The 17,646-nt window shown below is 38.2% G+C and overlaps 1 protein-coding gene across 1 annotated transcript in view; it reads right to left on the reverse strand.

The window, feature by feature from the left end:
• Positions 1-17,646, reverse strand: part of OSTF1 (osteoclast stimulating factor 1) — a 20,228-nt gene continuing 2,582 nt past the window's right edge. Inside the window, exons 2-10 of the mRNA XM_076361807.1 lie at positions 11,143-11,189; positions 10,434-10,484; positions 10,287-10,350; positions 7,280-7,333; positions 6,725-6,832; positions 6,199-6,248; positions 6,005-6,083; positions 5,437-5,535; positions 1-2,561 (exon numbers count right to left, since the gene is read on the reverse strand). Coding sequence (XP_076217922.1) covers positions 2,503-2,561; positions 5,437-5,535; positions 6,005-6,083; positions 6,199-6,248; positions 6,725-6,832; positions 7,280-7,333; positions 10,287-10,350; positions 10,434-10,484; positions 11,143-11,189 — 611 coding nt within the window. The 3' untranslated portion in view covers positions 1-2,502. The remainder of the gene's footprint in view (positions 2,562-5,436; positions 5,536-6,004; positions 6,084-6,198; positions 6,249-6,724; positions 6,833-7,279; positions 7,334-10,286; positions 10,351-10,433; positions 10,485-11,142; positions 11,190-17,646) is intronic.

Below are 17,646 nucleotides of genomic sequence, written 5' to 3' on the forward strand. Positions count from 1 at the left end.
TTAGGCAGAAAGTAATTTATTGCCTGAAAGTTTTCACAGTGATTTCTATTTCACAAGATGAGTAGACAGTTGCATGAGGAAAAACAAAGTTGTGGAAAAAAAAAAAGCAGTAATTTTGGTCCTGGAAACAAATTACTGCACTAGCTAGCTGCCTTATGATGTACATGTGCGTCCTTCAGGACACTCCAGTAAAGACTTCACAGGCAACCTTTGGGCCCAACTTGTGCTTCTGTCACCATTCTTCCCTTGCAGCACCCAGATCTGTCTGCAGAAAAACACAGGGTCTTCCGGCAGCAGCTAATTCCACAGACGTGAGCATAACATTAAATTTTTAAATCAAATGCTGCAATTAACTTGTAGAATGTTGAACCCATGGCAGCAAAAGACATCACATTAAGAGTTATTTATGAATACAAACTCTGCCTCCAAAGCTTGACAGAGAAAGCGGTGACTTGGGAAGAGCCATTCTCTCTATGTCCTGTGACACTGAAGAATTTTAACTTTGCGAGCTTCATTTATGCAGGAAGAAGAGTCATGTAACAGATACGTGAACCTTCTTGTTTCTCTAGCGTCTTATTACAGGTCCTTTTTGCTTGCACTGTGAAACTGCATCATGTTAATCAACAGCATGCAGCCTAACATGTGGCTTGACTGTGGTAAAATTCTGAGCTAGTAAAAACAGCTGGCTGATAAAATGTGAAGCAGGACAGTCTCTGTCTATTTGAGCCATGTTAAACAATTGTTCCAATGAAAGCTAGAGAGAAAAACTTGGTGGCTTTGGTTTTTATTTCTTCCCCTCTAGGATCTTCAAGTTCACACAAAATAAAACATCACTGTTCAGTTGACCACAGCATTTCATAGGGCTAAAACATTTGTTCTATGGTTTTAACACTTGAACAGTTTAGAATTATATCTGCAGATGACTATTTGTGCAATGCCTCCATCTTACACAGTTCTGGTCAATCAAACGCTGCCTTCTTTGGTAAGTGCTCATTTAACAAGCTTTACCTGTACCTAGCTCTTTCCAAGATAATAAAACCACAAAAACCTAGTTCAATATATTTTTAGAAGTGGGATGTTGGAGTGCTCTAGACTTCTTTTAATCTCTAAAATACTTAGTGTGATTTTCATTTATCCCCAGTCTTTCGCAAGAGCTTTTCATTTATCCCCAATCTTTCACAAGAGCTTTTCATTTATCCCCAATCTTTCACAAGAGCTTGCTTTTTTTTTTTTTTTTTTTTTTTTTTTTTAAGTATCACAGACTGCTGTGTCTGCATCTGTCAAAGTTGCTAATATGGAAGTTAGCAACAAAAACTGAAAATGAGATCACATCTCAAATACTTGTAACATTTTCTTACCATCACAGTAAGGAAGCATCCCTCAGAAGGGTACAATATTTGGCTGCAGCTATTTAAGCAATCTCAAGGAAGTACTTATTTTTTAACTCTGCAGGGAAGCTTGAAAGTGGCTCAATTTATTTTTTAGTTCTCTTTAATTCACAGGAAGAAGCAATAAATTTTTAAAATGTTTATTCAGCTTCAGATATCTCTTCTAAAGATACCTGTGGTATATTTGATATACATCTTCCCTCATTCCTTCCAACACACTTAAGCTTTGAGGTAATTTAGCACAAAATATAAGAACACTTTTAAAAAATAAAAGCAAGAGATCAGTAAAAAAAAATTTTAGGCAGGATAAATAGAAAAATACTCTGTCTTCCTTTCACTACAAATAGTTTCAGCATAATGCACTTCAAAAAGCAAAATAATCAAGTCACCGAGTCCAAAATTAAGTGTATTTCTCAAGCAAAACTGACTTAAGCAAGCAAGTCACCTGAGTTTACATTTCAGGGATTGGGCCTGTAGCAATAGAGAAGACAAAAGCATCCAGGGGCAGATCATCCCACGTCATTCTACCCCTTACTTAGAGGGGTACAGGAAGGAGGGAGGGAGGGAGGACCAATTGAAAAAAAAAAAAAAAATCAAACCTTGTCTTGCTGGCTCCATGTGGGCAAAAGATGGTCACTCTCTATAGCAGCATCTCCATTCATGCCTGTCAGCCAGTACTGACTCTGCCAGTATTATCTTAACTGCACAAAGGAACCTATATCCAGGGATATTTTGGGAAATGTTAGCAATGGTGTCCTGCTGTCCCAAAGCGACCTTTCAGGTTGAGGAGTGTATTCCAGAGATGCAAGGCACTTGCTGGGAAGGCCTGAGATGAAACCTGTGAGTTTAGAAGATGGTCCTCTGCCCATTGAACGATAAGGGTATGCCACACTTCCTCTGCGAGATAATTCCAAAGGAACTCTGATTTAAAATGCAGCATGTTCTGGCACACATGAAGATTATTCCTTTGGAAAGCATGATTTCACTCTCTCATTTATATGCTATATTGGAAGACTGCAATACTCTAAGTAAGATATTTTTACAGTTGTAAAGATATGTTTTGGGAATGACATAAGCAATGCAAGTTATAGTTCTTTAGGCTGAATGGAAAAACCTAATCGGAGTCTTCATCGTCGAGGTATTCCTCTGCATTACTTAATGTTCGGACTGTACCTGGAAAGAAACAAAGCGCTCTCTTAATCCAGGGTAAAACCAGAAAAAGCCTCACATTTGAAATGTTTGCAAACCAGCATCCGAGAAACCCAATTCCTCTATCAGTTAGAGATCTTAGGGATACACAGGTGGGGCTGTAGATCTGGATCTCAAAGGCAGGGCTAAGCCAGTAACCACATCTCCTACATACGAGATTTAGTCTGTTCGTGACCTTCAAGAGCCATCTTCTGGCTCCTTGGAACCTGTACAGCAGAGCTGGAACTCTTTAATTCTATTTTCTGTATATATTACTTTAAATCGCAAAGGAAAGGATGGGTGACTTGGTGGAAGAGCCTCTATGGTTTTATTCTGAGTGCCTAGCTGGCTGCCATTCTCTGCTTAAAATCAAACGCATTCCATCTATTCTCTCCCCTTCTTCCTTTCTCACCTATGTTTTTTCCTGAATAAATATTTCTCAGATCTTATGAGCTTTTGCTTTTGAAGGATAGTAATCAGAAAACAGGAGTATTAAAGTATATTCACCAGATGTGCAGCAGTGCCTGGAGAACTACATCTATCTTTGGGACTGTACAAAGATAAACAGCATGTTTTTTTGGTGATAAGGTGATTATTTGCCTACAGATTTTCAAATATATGGGAACAGGAATATGGATTATATATAATGTATATTATATTGTACTACTGAGAGCCAGGAATCACAAGATCCTAGTCAGTCATAGCTTTGCAATAACATATTAAAACAAAGTATTAAAAATATCAGGTGCAGACTTAACAAGACTGACATAATTCACAGAAGTGATAACCATGATAATCCTAGACTTCTGGAAGAATAAAAATGAGTAAATTTAAAACTGACCTGCTCAACTGTTTTGATAAAAGAAATCTAAGACAAAAATTTTTTTTTCCTTTTTGAGTAGGAGAAGCAGCAAAGGAAGAAAAGAAAGAAAAGAAAGAAATTGTAGAGCCTTGTGCTAACGGGGCCATACTTCAAGAAAGGACAAATCCCATTTCTTCTGTGTAACAATTGTTCCCCCATTCAGGAGCACAAACGACACAATCTTTTTGCATTTCTATTACAGGATTTTAATAACTCTCATTTCTTAGAATATACTTTAGCAATCATGACATTTGAATGTGTGTATATACACATAAAACACAAAACTGAATGTTTAAGTGGAGGCAAAGTAAGCTTCCTTGGATAAAACAAAATGTTTTATAGACGGACTATGATAGATGCCATATCTAAATGGGAACAGATTTGAAACTGGGGACAGGAAGACTACTGATATAGGACTGAATCTCTGAAAAAGAATAATCGTTTCACTCACAGACAGTGGAAATACTGAAATGTAGAATCAATAGACACAGAATGAAATTAATAAAAATAACCAAAAAAATACCCAAATACAAGAAAAGTATACAGATCAGTGGTGTCACAGAGATTATAAAAGGCCAAATTAAGACAGAAAAACAAACAAGGAAGATAATACTGAAATTGCAGTCAGACTGAGACCATCAGCTCTTATATCAAGGCAAACAAGAAAAGATAGTGTGCAAGAGTACCAGAGACTGGTGATAGATGAAGTGACTAAGGATGAAAAAAGCAGTCAGCCATGAAGCAAAATTTATTTAGAGGGAGTGCAGCAAATGCACCAGAAGTAAAGTTACATAGTATCAGAAAATTAAACATTAATACAATTATTAGGGACATTAGAACAGAGAATACTCCTGTACCAGGTGCCTACAATTGACAGGCTAAGAGGAAATAAGTGCTCCTAACAGGGATTAATTTACAACAGAAAAAAATATGGAAACAGAATAAATTCTGCCCTTTGTTACAACTGCTTTCTTCAGAGTCAAAACCGATGGAAATAATTTGTCAAGATTTTCTGGGAAATCCTGATATTACCTCTATCAAAAAGCTGGACAGTATTTTTGCTGCCACTGCTCTTCTTGGCCTTCCAAAGCTGCAGTCAGCTATGTCACCATTTAATTCCCATAACCGCTAACCACCCACAGCTTAGCACTCCCTCTGTTCTTGTCAGCCCTGCGACAATACAGTTGCTAGACTGATTACACCACTGATACAAGCTGTAACTCTGCCTGTGTTTTTAAGTAATTTCTCATTTCACGTGTAATTCACCTAGGGTTTCCACCCTAACTTCAGCCTCCTGAAAGCTACAGGTAGCATTAATTATGCAATACTGAACAATTCAGTCTTTGTTCAGCTTTTTAAATTAGCCTTATATCTCTTTAACACTTTCGTACATGGACACTGTGCTATTAGGAGAGATGAACACATGTGGGAGGCAGTAAGACTATTCTGATAAACACCTGAAAGCATTCTTTCTTTATTTCTCTATTAGAAAGCCACTCAAGAGAGACATAGGAATAAGAAATTTTAAAAATGAGCAGTAAGAAAATAAAAGAGGAGTGTCTGTTGGTGTTTGTTTGGCTTAGTTTGGAGGAACAGACAGGCGTAAGGGGGAACATACCACATCGTTTTACTCTCACACTCTCTGTCCCTTATGGTATACTGCTTTTAAAGTTGTTTCCATCCTTGCTTTCTTTCTGTCTCTCCACTCTGAAGGGCCTGTCTTCCATTTCCTTACTATTTCTACATCTTCTGAACTCTTTTGCCTCTTGCTGACACAAGATGGCATTTTGTGTGGAGTCAGCAACACTAAATGTGATAAACCACAGGTCTCTATCATAGCTCTGTTGAACTAACCCTCTCAAGCGAACTGTTCCAAACACAACTCTTAGCCCATGTAGCTCCCAACTGGTTTTTATGGCTATCAACATATTGCTATTTGGTCAAAAAGTGTCCTCTAAAAAGGAAAAATGTATCAGAACAACAAAGTGTCAGAAATACCTGCACTCTGTTTCTTCTTAAGCAGGGAAGCACAAGCTGCATTGGTTGCCATGTCTAAAGCCAGTTTCTTCTCGTTGTTCTTCAGATCTGTTCTTGCCCCTTTATAATAGAAAATTTTCATCATGAATCACTGTGCCAGCTATTTTTTGAGCAATGGTATTACGATACGAGTTTCAGTAGCATGGGTAGAACAGCAATGGACAAGGGAATCTCATCTGTGGACTGCTCTGAAGCAGACTAAAAGCTATGGATGCACTTCCATAAGCTACAGTTGGCTAGGGAACTTGCTTGCTGCTCTCCCTTTCCAGGAAGCAGATGTCAGTGCTGTTCTGGGGTTAAGTGCCTAATTTTGTCTGCAAAGCAGGATGAAATTATCTTGAGCAGGTGAGATGTCTGCTTTCCAAACAGCTGCCAGAATTTTCTGCAAGGCTTATAAAGTCAGGCAGGTAAGCTGACTAAGGACTGTACCTGGGTTATAGGAAAACTGTTAAAAAAAATACAGATTAATAAACATTCAAGAAGCTAGTCTGCCACACAAGATTGTTGAAACCTTGGTGAAGATCATTACCCTTTGCCAGCAGCATCTCTACAATATCTGCATAACCTTTCCATGCAGCAGCATGCAAAGCTGTGTCTCCCAATTTGTTCTGTGGAGTTAAAGGAAAAAGCAACAGGATTAAAATACAGCAAAAAAACTTTCAGTTTGTACCAAGGATGAATAACATCACACCTCTATTGTAAGGGTCTGTTGGTTTAACATACCTGTTGGTTTAACTCTAAGTTTGCCTGGGTAAACAGAACATCCACTATATCTGCAGAAAACGGCGGGGGGGGGGGGGGAATAAAAAGAAAAATTTAGTGGAAACAAAGTAGGTTTTTTTGCATTCATAGTATAAATTTTGGTTAAGATTCAATGAAAGAGCGATCCAATTGGCTAATGAAAATCTGTAACAGTCAGACCGCATTGAGCAAACAACCATTAGTCACAAAGAAATGCTAGTGCATAAAATACCCAAAACAATACAACACTTCCTTTTGGTCTGTCCTTCTTCCCACTCTGCTTCTAAGAGTTACGCTGATTAGAATGCCTGCTTCAACAACAACAACAAAACACACAGCATTTCATGGAGCTGAACCTCCCTTCTAGCTTTGACTTTTCTTTTAAGAAAGCTAAAATGACATTATAAAAATCCTGGCTTTATTATTTAGTACTGCAATTTTAGCAACCAGTGTAACAAGTAAATCAAGAAAACCAGAAAACAGTAATTTCAAACTAATTCTCCGATACCTTTGTGGCCTCCATGGCATGCCCAGTACAGAGCTGTGTTTCCAGCTTTGTCTAAGCCATTGACCCCAACTCGATTATCCAAACACTCTCTCAACCAGCTTAGGTTGCCTGAAAGACAAATTCAGTTTTGATTTTTTTTTTCTTTGTAAAGTTAACAGAACCATTAAAGGCACGTAATTCTTTCTGAAGGGTGTCAGTCCTTCTATGAACTTATGAGGAGAAAAAGTGATTAGCAGCAACACTTATAATTCATAAAACAACCAGTCCAAGTCATACCAGACATCTTTTCTTCCACTCCCAGAAGACCTTTAGATCCCTACGTAGTTAAATGGATGATACCAAACTCTTTTTCTGTGTATACAATCACAGAGCAGCAATTCTACCAGGCTGTAAACCAGCTCAGCTTCTGAAAGCTGCAAAACTTACCAGATAACTGGTTCAAGATACCAGACAACCAAAACAGACAGGACATCTTCATTCTAAATATATTATTTTCACAGAAAACAAACAAATCATCCTTTAGCATTACACAACTAAAACCCAAATCACACTTACCACGTTTGGCAGCTTCATGCAGTGGGTTATCAATAGACTCAGCTTGCTCTGCCACTGAAATGAGAGAGAGAGTAAATTCTAACTACTTCTGAAACTGAACAGATATTTGACACCTGTGTGGAAATAAAACTTTGATTTATTCCAGAAGAACCAGTAATACATATTTGATTCTAATGTGAAAGGGGATTTGTGAGTGATGGACTAGTCAGATGCACTTCAATTTCCTGTGTATGGGAAAGCAATTCAGAAAAGAGCTTGTGAAAACTTCAAAGAATAGCATCAAATTGATCAGTGGTTGCAAGCCACCAGGAATCTGGCAATATTTCATCTCGGTTGTTACTTCCTTTTCTACACTTATAAGATGATTTTGAGCAGTTGCATGTGGCTAGGCTTTCAACCTACAGCTTGCCATCTGTAGTTACGAGTTAATTATTTCCAAGGGGTCTGTAAAGGGTAACTAAAAAAATCCACTGTCAATAGGCTTCCTATTTGTTTTATGGAGATTTTTTATTTTCCCTAGAAAACTTGCAGGAGGTCTGCAAATCAAAACTGCTTAAACAATGAATGTAGTGACGGGCAGACTGAAGTTCAGGCTTCTGTAGACCTTTTCTTCATCTCACAAGCTTTAGGTTTTACTAAAGAGGAGCAGCAAACAGTTCCTGGTCACTGTGCTGTTGCAACAGCAAAAAGGAACTGAACAGCACTGTGAAACAGTTGGAAGAGGGACCATGATCTGGAAACTCTTTTTTAAAAACTTTTTTAGGTGGAAAACCCTGTGACTACTAAGGGTACAGGCAAGTAGGAGAGTGTACAATCTGAGATGAGTAGGCTCTCCAAGCCCTTGCACTATTGCTTGTTACAGGAGGCAGGGAGAATGTGAAAGCGTGTTCCTCAGATCAAACTGTTACTGCAGTCAGATGCAATGCAGGCAAATATAACGTACGTCAGTTACCAGAAATAAAAGTCTCAAGACTGTTGTGGCTTATTCAGATCTTTTCTTACTTTTGTGTGTATTCCTCCCATAATGCTTGTAATTGCAAGTTTTCACATGCTTATCTCTCTAGCTGTGAGTAAAATGAAACGCAAATGCTAGATTCTGATATTTCAGTTTAAAAAAATTTGTGCAGTGAACAGAATCCTAAAGCAGAGTGGGAGAAGCCAGTCCCAGAGCAGAGAGCCATTACACAAGCAGACATGCTACTCGTATTGAGCCATGCTTGTTGTGCACAGCAGAAAGCATTAACACTAACACTACTGTCTCAAAAGCCTAAAAATAACTTTGTCTTTAGAAAATTCTTGTCAGTTCAGTAATAAGTATTTTTAATGCAGATAACACTGATTCTGTCTTCATCAGCTTTTCTATTCACAGTCTTTTCAAACGTGTTCCTTCAAGCCACAGATGGAACACAAGACCCCACCAGAGACTCTAGTTTCAGGTCTGTCTCCACCTTTTGCCAAAAGGTTGTAGAAGAGCACGGGAAATCAGAGTGTTTCAATGGATAAGACTGAACCTAGGCAGTCCTAATGGTGGCAACCAGCAGAAGCAGGCCTTTGGGGATTTTGCACAGTTTGTCTAAATCAGAAGACATGTTCCTGGTACTCTTCGTTCTTAGGGTCTGCAGAGCCTTCTGTTCTGCTTACACATGAAATTTTTGCAAATGTGCAGACAGAGACACCACCACCCTACACACCCCCACGCGGCCTAAAATGGAAGTTAAACTGTTGCTCAGATAACTTTTCAGTAAAGCACTCTGGAAGCAACTTTTCCAAATGATCTCACTAGGAACACAAACCGAATTAGTAAGTTGTTGGGTTTATTTTACGTATAACACACTTTAATGTTCAATAGAAATTTGAGTGTGGGTAAGCATGTGTAAACTATTCTTCTTGTATATAAGAGTGACCACCTCTGGCAGATGGCAAGAGTAGAATCAGTCTGGAAGTCACAAACCAAAGTGAAATTTGATGCCATGGTCTCAATAACTGCACCATAGGTTTCTACTCATGTATTTCTGCTAACTACAAATCAGGGCAGGGAATCATAGCATTGCTACCATGTCTCCTAGTGAAGAACGGACAACATGAAGCAACCACAGTTACTAATGTATTAGCAGTTTTGATGCAATCTGTCATGTGACACTGCTACTCTGCCTACATTTCCCAGGAGGACTTGGAAGAATTGGGCTGTGTTGTCTGTACTCATGGCTTTTCAAAGTTATTTTAGTTGAATCTGAAAAAGCAATTTCTATTCAGTCCAAACAGGTGTGGGATATTTAATGTGGTGCAATCCCCAAGAAAACAATGTTTTCTGTGGCTGAATTTATTCATTAAAAAGCAACAAATGGCAAACAAAACAGTCCTATTTCTTAAGTGTGTGTGGGGGCGGAAATCAAAGGAGGTCTACAGAACTGCTCACAATCTGCTTTAGCTTCCTGTCTATATGCAGGTTTACTTAACAATTCCAGTAGTGATTATCTATCTCTTTAAGAAGCCACCTCACGCTGTGTCAGACTTCTTGATCTCAAAGCTACTAAAGGCTGCGGCTGTCCATCCTTAGGTCTGCTTAAAAAAAAGGCAACGTACAGACTGAAGGAATATAGCCAAGATACTGCTAATTAGAAGATCTTAAAAACTGCACCATGTTCATTGAGTGTATTAAGAATACAAGCCTATCAGTTTCATGTGACATCTGTAAAACCATCCTTTAGATCCAAGTGTTCTTCCCCTCAAAACTGAGAACATCCATTGCTGTTACCTACGCAACCAGAAACATGAACACTTTGCAAACCCAGGCTGTCTCTAGGTCATAAAAACGTAAGACAGCCTGTCCACTGCTGATATACAGTGGTGACTGATATTGCAGATGTATTCTGAAATACTCTGGTAGAGGACTGTTAAATGCCAATACTGTGATCAGTTTTTGAACATAAGTGTATCAGTTATTTTTACTTAGTGATTTCCTTTGATTGTGAATGATCTTACCAAATGAAAATATTCTAGACATTACCATAGTTGCTTGGAATGAGTCCAGTTCTCCCTTTGCAAGTTCCTTTCCACCAATTTGTATCACTCTGCAGAGAAAAGGGGAAATATTTTAGAAGGGATATGCTGCATCTCAGAAGTATTCAGTCTGTATGGGATGTCTTAGACTCACCATGTCAGAGATGTAAATGATATCTCCTTCTTCGAAGTACAGTTCATCTGGCTTTAAAAAAAAAAAAAAAATTAAAAAAGGAAGAGTAAACAAAAATCTGAATGTGTGTATGTGTGTACTTAGGTAAAACAAATACCTGGATAAAGCAGAGTACATTCAGCTCTTCTTTCAAAAGAACAATAACTCAAATTCTTTAGCAACTAGACAACAGCCTCACAGTCTTTCATACTGTAGTTTGACTTGGCTACAGCTAACTTTTTGGATGTGACCTTCCTGACAGCTAAAGAAAAAGACTGTGGCCTTTCCAACAGAGCACTGTGCAAAAAAAGCAGTGAAATATATCTTGTGTTTGTTAATTCCATCCCCTTTTTGGTTGGTCCCAGTTCATCAAATCTCTTAGTTCTCAATTATCTTTGCTGCCTTTAGAAGAAAAGAAAAAAAAATCACTTAGATCGCTGATCTTAGACTGCAGGTAACTGATACTAGAGAAGAAAGCATGCTGCTTTTAAAAAGAGCTGGACTTAAAGGAGAGTGATGATTAATCGGGCAGTTTTAGTCACCTTAAGAACAAATATCCATCAACAGGCTTTTTCATTGAAAACATAGTACAGTAAGTCTAATAGGCCAACCCTAGCAGAACTGAAGAAACATTATTACAGACAAGATTAAAATTAAGCTTTTCAAAACCCTAAAATCTAGATGTACTTACCGTTCTGGGCTCAAATGTATACAGGGCCCTGAACACTTTAACCTGCCCTAAAAAAGAAAAAATAAACAGTATCAGTATCATGCCTTCTAAACACAGCATACACATACAGCCCTCAAATCCAAATAAATTCCTTTCCTTAGCCCTTAAAGCTGCTTGCTGAATGATTTGTGCTATGCTTCTGTCAATGAAAAACATGATGAAAAGATTCGACCCAGCAGCATGGGTTCTGAAGGAAATGGGCCAACTGATCAGCTGACTTACATCAGCCAACTGATGTAAGCTGCCTCTTGTGCACACCTAACATGGTCTTCATAGTTCACCACGTCAACTGAAGTGTTGCCATCCATTCCTGAGGCAAAGCGTAGTTTCAGTCATATGCACCCACACATACTCGTATGTTGTATATATTTTTATTAATAATATCAGATTTGTCAAGTGATACAGAATTAAGGAAAGAATAAAGAAACAAAACAGTGACCAACGTCTGCAATGTGTTCTCGTACTTACTTGTACTCATTACTAATTAGGAAAATAATGCAGTAGCACAGAAATCATTGCATTTAAGAAAAACGACAAATAGTGACCAAGTCTTATTTATGAAATGTACAACTGACATGGTGTTCTGTTCAAATGCTTAAAACAAGCTATAGTGTTTAAAATTCCACTAAGTGGGCAACATTTATTTTAGGGCAGTTTTGAAGAGACTGTCAGCAGCATCCAAGTCAACAAAAGATAACCTTAATGCAGAGAGGTACAAATTTAATTGCACAAACTGCAAAAGAAGCATCCTTATAAACATTTTTTAAAAAAATTCAATAAAGGCACATTTCAAGAGCACCAAGCAGAAAGTATAAGATGAGTACAGAAGAAGAAACATGTATCTTGCATAATTTTATTAGCTCAACTGCTGAAGTCCACTGAACTCAATGGAGAAATATATTATGCAGACTGTTCTGTATTGGTTTACTTTTAAATATCTGAAGTCTTAAGTATGTAGGTTTGTTTACTTTTAAATATCTTAAGCATGTAGCTGTATTTCAGGTTCTTACACTATACTTTATATATTTATATAGATTAATTTGTGGTTGAAGCAGTGTTTGGTCCATCAGGACAATGCATTACTTAGACCACACTTAGCCCAGGCTATTTTGTATCCTCAGGGAAACTGATGAACTTACTGCCAAAGGTTAATACTGTACAATAAAGTGTGCATACACAAAATCTTGTGTAGTATATTATACGGGGAGAACTGAGTAATGAGACAGTAAGTTTCCTTATGTCTCAAGAATAAGCCTTTGCCTTTCTGTAAAGAACCATTGCTAGAAATTTTTTTGCCTGTTTTTTTGCTAGATGTAGTCTTTGTTACCCCAGTATCTAAAAGCCTACTCATAATAGTGATCTAATTTTAGAAAGTTAACTTAAGGGCTTTAGAAATGTCAGTCTAAATGCATATACGCTGAAAGGCTTGAGAAAGGAGGATGGTACTTAACTGTATAAGCTGCCATTTTGCAGCACACCCCACAGTCTTGGAGTGGCTCTTAAAAGATGTTTTCAAATACCTCTGCATATTCCCTAGCAAAAGCCATGCCACAGCACATGTTTATGAAGTGGTATTTACCAAGGCATAACTACTAAGCAAAACATTTCTGTAGTCCTCTGTCTCAGGCTTTTCTGGGGCTAAGTGTATGTAAAAGTATAACCATAAAATTAATCCGTCTAAACTTTCTAGATTGCCGAATGCATGTAGACACTGTATATATGATTTTTCTTCCAATTTGTAACTGTATCCCATGCTCCTCCCAGATCTTATTTTTTAATAACACCATACAATTTCAATTTGGCTTTACTGGTTCTCTCTCTTACACAACAGCCATTTCCTAGACGTAAAAGGTCCAATGCTTCTCAGACCTTTCCCTCAGAAACTAAATAACTGCATTGTGGCAACAGCTAAAAAGGATGAAACCTCTGTTCTGTTCGTTACCCCTATGAAAATGATGAACAAGGACAGCAGACAGTATATGTGTCCTAGATCTAAGAGCTTCAGAATGAAATGTCTGAACTGTAGCCAGGGAGAATTCAAACGGAAAAAAAAGAAAAGAAAAATAAAAAAAGAACAAGCAATGACAAAACAGGATGGGTGACAGAGCACTGTCCCTTCTCCTAGGCTTTCTTACATAGATATAAGAAAAATGCAAGATAGAAATGCACACTGATGACTTTAACCATCACCCACCAATTTTCAAGATCTTATGTAAGCAAAAGGAGGAAACGGACAACAAAGGGGAAGAATAAGAAATATTAAAAGGGGAAATGAGAAGACGGCAGAAGACAGGGAAAAGCGAGAAATACAGATTTGTGTGCATCGTCTGTGTTTCCTGCAATAATGTACTGCATCTGTGTCAACAGGTTTTCTAAAGCTATCACACCCTAAGGGAAGGAAAAGAAGCATGGAAACACTGATGCTTATAAAAGTATTGCTGAAATGTTGTTTAAACGAAAGGCAGTTCATGGTTGGGTTTTTTTGTGTTTTGTGGTTGGTTTTTTTTAATTCTATACAACTGAAACAGAGAGTTACTTCCCCAAATGTCAAGCTGTGGTGTCACACACAGCACAACACATTCTAAAACATCTTCCTGTGATGAAATATGAAGTACAGATTTGCATCTACAGAACTGCAGGTCTGGTTAATGTTAATTTTACAGCACCTTATATGGGAGTTAAACACTACTCATTACTGGCACCAATCTTTTAAATATTTCTTGATAAACAGACATTAAGTCTGACTATGTCGCTGCTTTTAAGAGCTAAGAACAACAGGACGTTAGCACTTGGCATGGCAATTTTTTGTGCCAAATTTTAATGCAAATGATGATTTCAATGCATGCTAGATGATTTAAAATAACAAAATGTAAGGACGCAAAGGGCAGATTAAACTTGAATCCCTGTTCTGCAAATACCAACAAATTGTATTTTACTAGGCACATGAGTACCTGTAATCACTTGAAGTACTTTTATCTAGCAATGCCCATCCCTAGGCATGCAGACAGACTTAGAGCTTGCATTGGTGGCTGTCCTTTGGAATATGCAAAAAGTTAGAAAGCGCCTGAGGACTTCCTGTGCTCTCCCTTACTACCATCTCTCCACTGTGAACCACGTTCTAAGATTCATGTAGGATTGAGAACTAATACATTACTAATACATAAGCTGAACTTCCAGCACCAAAGGGGAGGGAAAGCAATTTCATTAGTTGTCAATTTATATCACTTCCTCAACCAAAAAAAGTACTTGGTGCAAGAGCCATTTATTTTAGTTAAGAAAATAATCATGGCAGTAAGCCAACATTCGCAGGAGCTACCAAGGCTTGGCCCCAGTGGACTGACAGGAGTCTTTTGTTAGCATTTCACACCCTGCTTTGCCTGCCATAGACAGACACAATCAAATCTCATTGATGCAAACAAGGTTCTATAAATCAGATATTGATCTTGATGCAGCATCTTTTCGTTAGCTATATTTAGAGTGAGCAGCTCTAGACTACTATAAAAATCAGAATAATTAACTTACTTTAGATAAACAGACTCACTTGGTGTCACAAAGCACTATCAGTGCCTGCAATGCAGAGAAAGGGATAATCTCTGTGCTCTAGAAAATCAGAATTGGCCGTGGTCATCTATGGATAAATTAGAAAACTTCAAGTCTCTCAACTCCTATAAGGGTTCAAGCTAATCCTGGGCTAATTGTCATCAGCCATCCTCCTCCCTGCGCTCATAAGGCTGCACAGAAGCGGTTGAGAATCAGGTACTCTCTCCAGCACCAACTTGATTGAAAACAACTAATTTGAATCCCCACCTGTAACAAATGGACCAAAAAGAAAATATGCATAAGATTTGGGATGTAGGGAAGAAAAAGGACAGTTTGCATGTTCCGGGGCCTATGCTGGTCCTAGTGTCTTCTCCCAGACCATATATAACTGGGAATATGAATTTTGATACATGTTCAGATGAATTTCTCTGAAGGAAGCAAGAGGCATCTTCTGCCTGACCTCACAGAAAGCATGGTGGCAAAAGGACAGCGTGTTTGTTTTCTCAATGTTGGCCTAAGAACCTGCAAAGGAATTACACAACCTGGCAACACCAGCAATTCAAAGTGACAATCTTTTGGTCAAGTGACAATATCAAAGGTAAGCTGCAGATCAGAATAATTTGTGATATGCTTGCAGTTTGCTTTAGTAAGCAAAGAGATGTTCACGTTATGATCTGCATGTCTTTTAGGGGACATGCAAATTTATTAGAAGGACATTATGGCTAGACTGAAACATTTTTTTCTGGCTTCTCAGGAACTGGAAAATAAAGTGCTTTACACCCAGACCTTCAAGCAGGAATAAAAGTAGTGGAAACATATTTTACAGAAGTGCAGCTTGTATTTTGGCATTTTGCTCACAGGATCTTGCACAGAGACACAACAGAGTACAACACAGCATTTAAGGATTGCGACAACTCAAACAGAAAAAAGTGGAGTCCCCACTGGTTAGAGAACCATCTTCCACTTCTAAGTAGTGCTTGTTAGAAAGGGGAAGTGAACATAGGGCATACAAATCAGAGGGGAGGAAGGGGAGAGGGTGTATTAAACAAACAAACAAAAAAGCCTAGGAATCTGTTTAGGGACATGTTTGAAAGAATGCAAAGGGTAGACTGGTGCCAGCGTAGATGACAAACTGGGTTAGCCCAGGAACAATCATGGACTGCACCAGTCAGTATCTGGAGTGGAAGGAACAAACAGCATTTGTTTACAGAAAATCAGAATTAAGAATATTCTCACAGAAGACGTATGTGAACACAATTTCACAAATGAATTTTGTCTGGCACAGTTTGTTGCTGAAATCTTCTACTTCTTACTGATTTTATTTCTCCAAATACACAGAATGCTTTCATTTGCAGGAAGCTTGTTTGTGGCCCCAGCATCTTGCAGTAAGAAAAAGTTTTGGGGTCAGAATTTCGTGTTTAAAATTCATGTTGAAATCGGACATGGAAATGTTTAATTGTTCCTCTGATATTTTTCTTCCCTTAGAGCTGACGACCACAGCATAACTCCCCACATTCACATGCTCACATCTTCCTAGCTAACAGAAACCTTTCTTTGACTACAGAAGGAATTCAAACCACCACAACCTAAGTTGCATTTAAGCCTACTGCTAAGACCTTAGGCATGTGACTCAATGCAGGTCGTCTGCTCCTGTGAATGCTGTCACAGCTCCTACTTTACCTAAGAGTTAACGTGAACTTGATTGTGATTCGAACTTAATATTTATGTTCAGAATCCTGTTTTTAACTGTGACAGCTACTAGTGGCTGCAAAGTCAACAGACCTACTTTAAGGTAGTAACCCTTTATGTTACGTGTTATGTTTCCTCCTGCCTCCCTTTCTCTCAGTTGGAATAATTTAAAACTGTCATTTCTTTGGGACAAGGACTGCTCTTTCTCCATAAAATGTAACTGTTGTGTGGACTCTAGGCCAGGATCAACAAACCTTACTCTATCTGGAGAATATGAAAGTAAGGTTTCTTTAAAATATTAATATACCACTTTCATCTCCCCAAAAGCTGTTGCTGCACACTATGTAAGGCTCTCAGCAAAAATGCATAATCAGACAGAGATCACTGTTCAAGGAGACAACTAGCAGAAGCCAATATAGCTTGTCAAGTTCAAAGGACTTAATAAGTAACTTTTGTAAATAGGATTAACATCCAACACAGAATGTTTAAGAGGTTTATGAACTCTGCAAAGAATAGTGTAGTTTGAGACATCAATCGAATTTTTGAAAGATGGAGGGGAAACCCTACCATTGCATAATGCTGACAGAGAAGAAAGTTTCTGCTATTTTCAACTCCCACTCCACTCCTCTGTATCTTCAATAGCAAGTCTAAATAGAAAATACAGCTAGAAAACAATACAGAGCCCCAAGAGAGAAGCAAAGCTAGGCACTTGTTTAAAACAAAAGTCTCAAAACACTAGCAATTAAAAGCCTTCTAAAGCCTCTAAAAACAATCATGAACCCTTACTCAAGGGCTAACCACAGACCCCAAAACACTAGCTCAAGTGTTGACAAACATATCAAATTATTATCTAAAATATATTGATGTCAAAACCATCTCTCTGTAACTGAAATCCTAATATGCTGTGCATGCCACAGGGTTAACTGAAGAGCCTTCTGTCAGATAAAATGCTCTCATGTACTGAAGAAAACCACACTTAACGCCATAGCTAGTTAGGTTTTGTCCCTTCGCACCTCCTTTTTTTCCCCCCATGTTTTTAAAGCACTGTCTAGCCATCCAACTCTAATATCCAACACCCCTCTGATGAACAGTGAACAGCCACTGTTTTAGAAAGGATGAATATTTACTTCACTAAATATTTTCACTTCCCTGCCACCTGCTGTATCTCCTTCCATCTCTATCTAGCCTGCACTTTTTCCCCCCCCCTGAACACAAAGGAAAAGACTACAGCAACCA

The sequence above is a fragment of the Aptenodytes patagonicus genome, chromosome Z, assembly GCF_965638725.1.
Source record: "Aptenodytes patagonicus chromosome Z, bAptPat1.pri.cur, whole genome shotgun sequence".
Classification (NCBI taxonomy): Eukaryota; Metazoa; Chordata; class Aves; order Sphenisciformes; family Spheniscidae; genus Aptenodytes; species Aptenodytes patagonicus.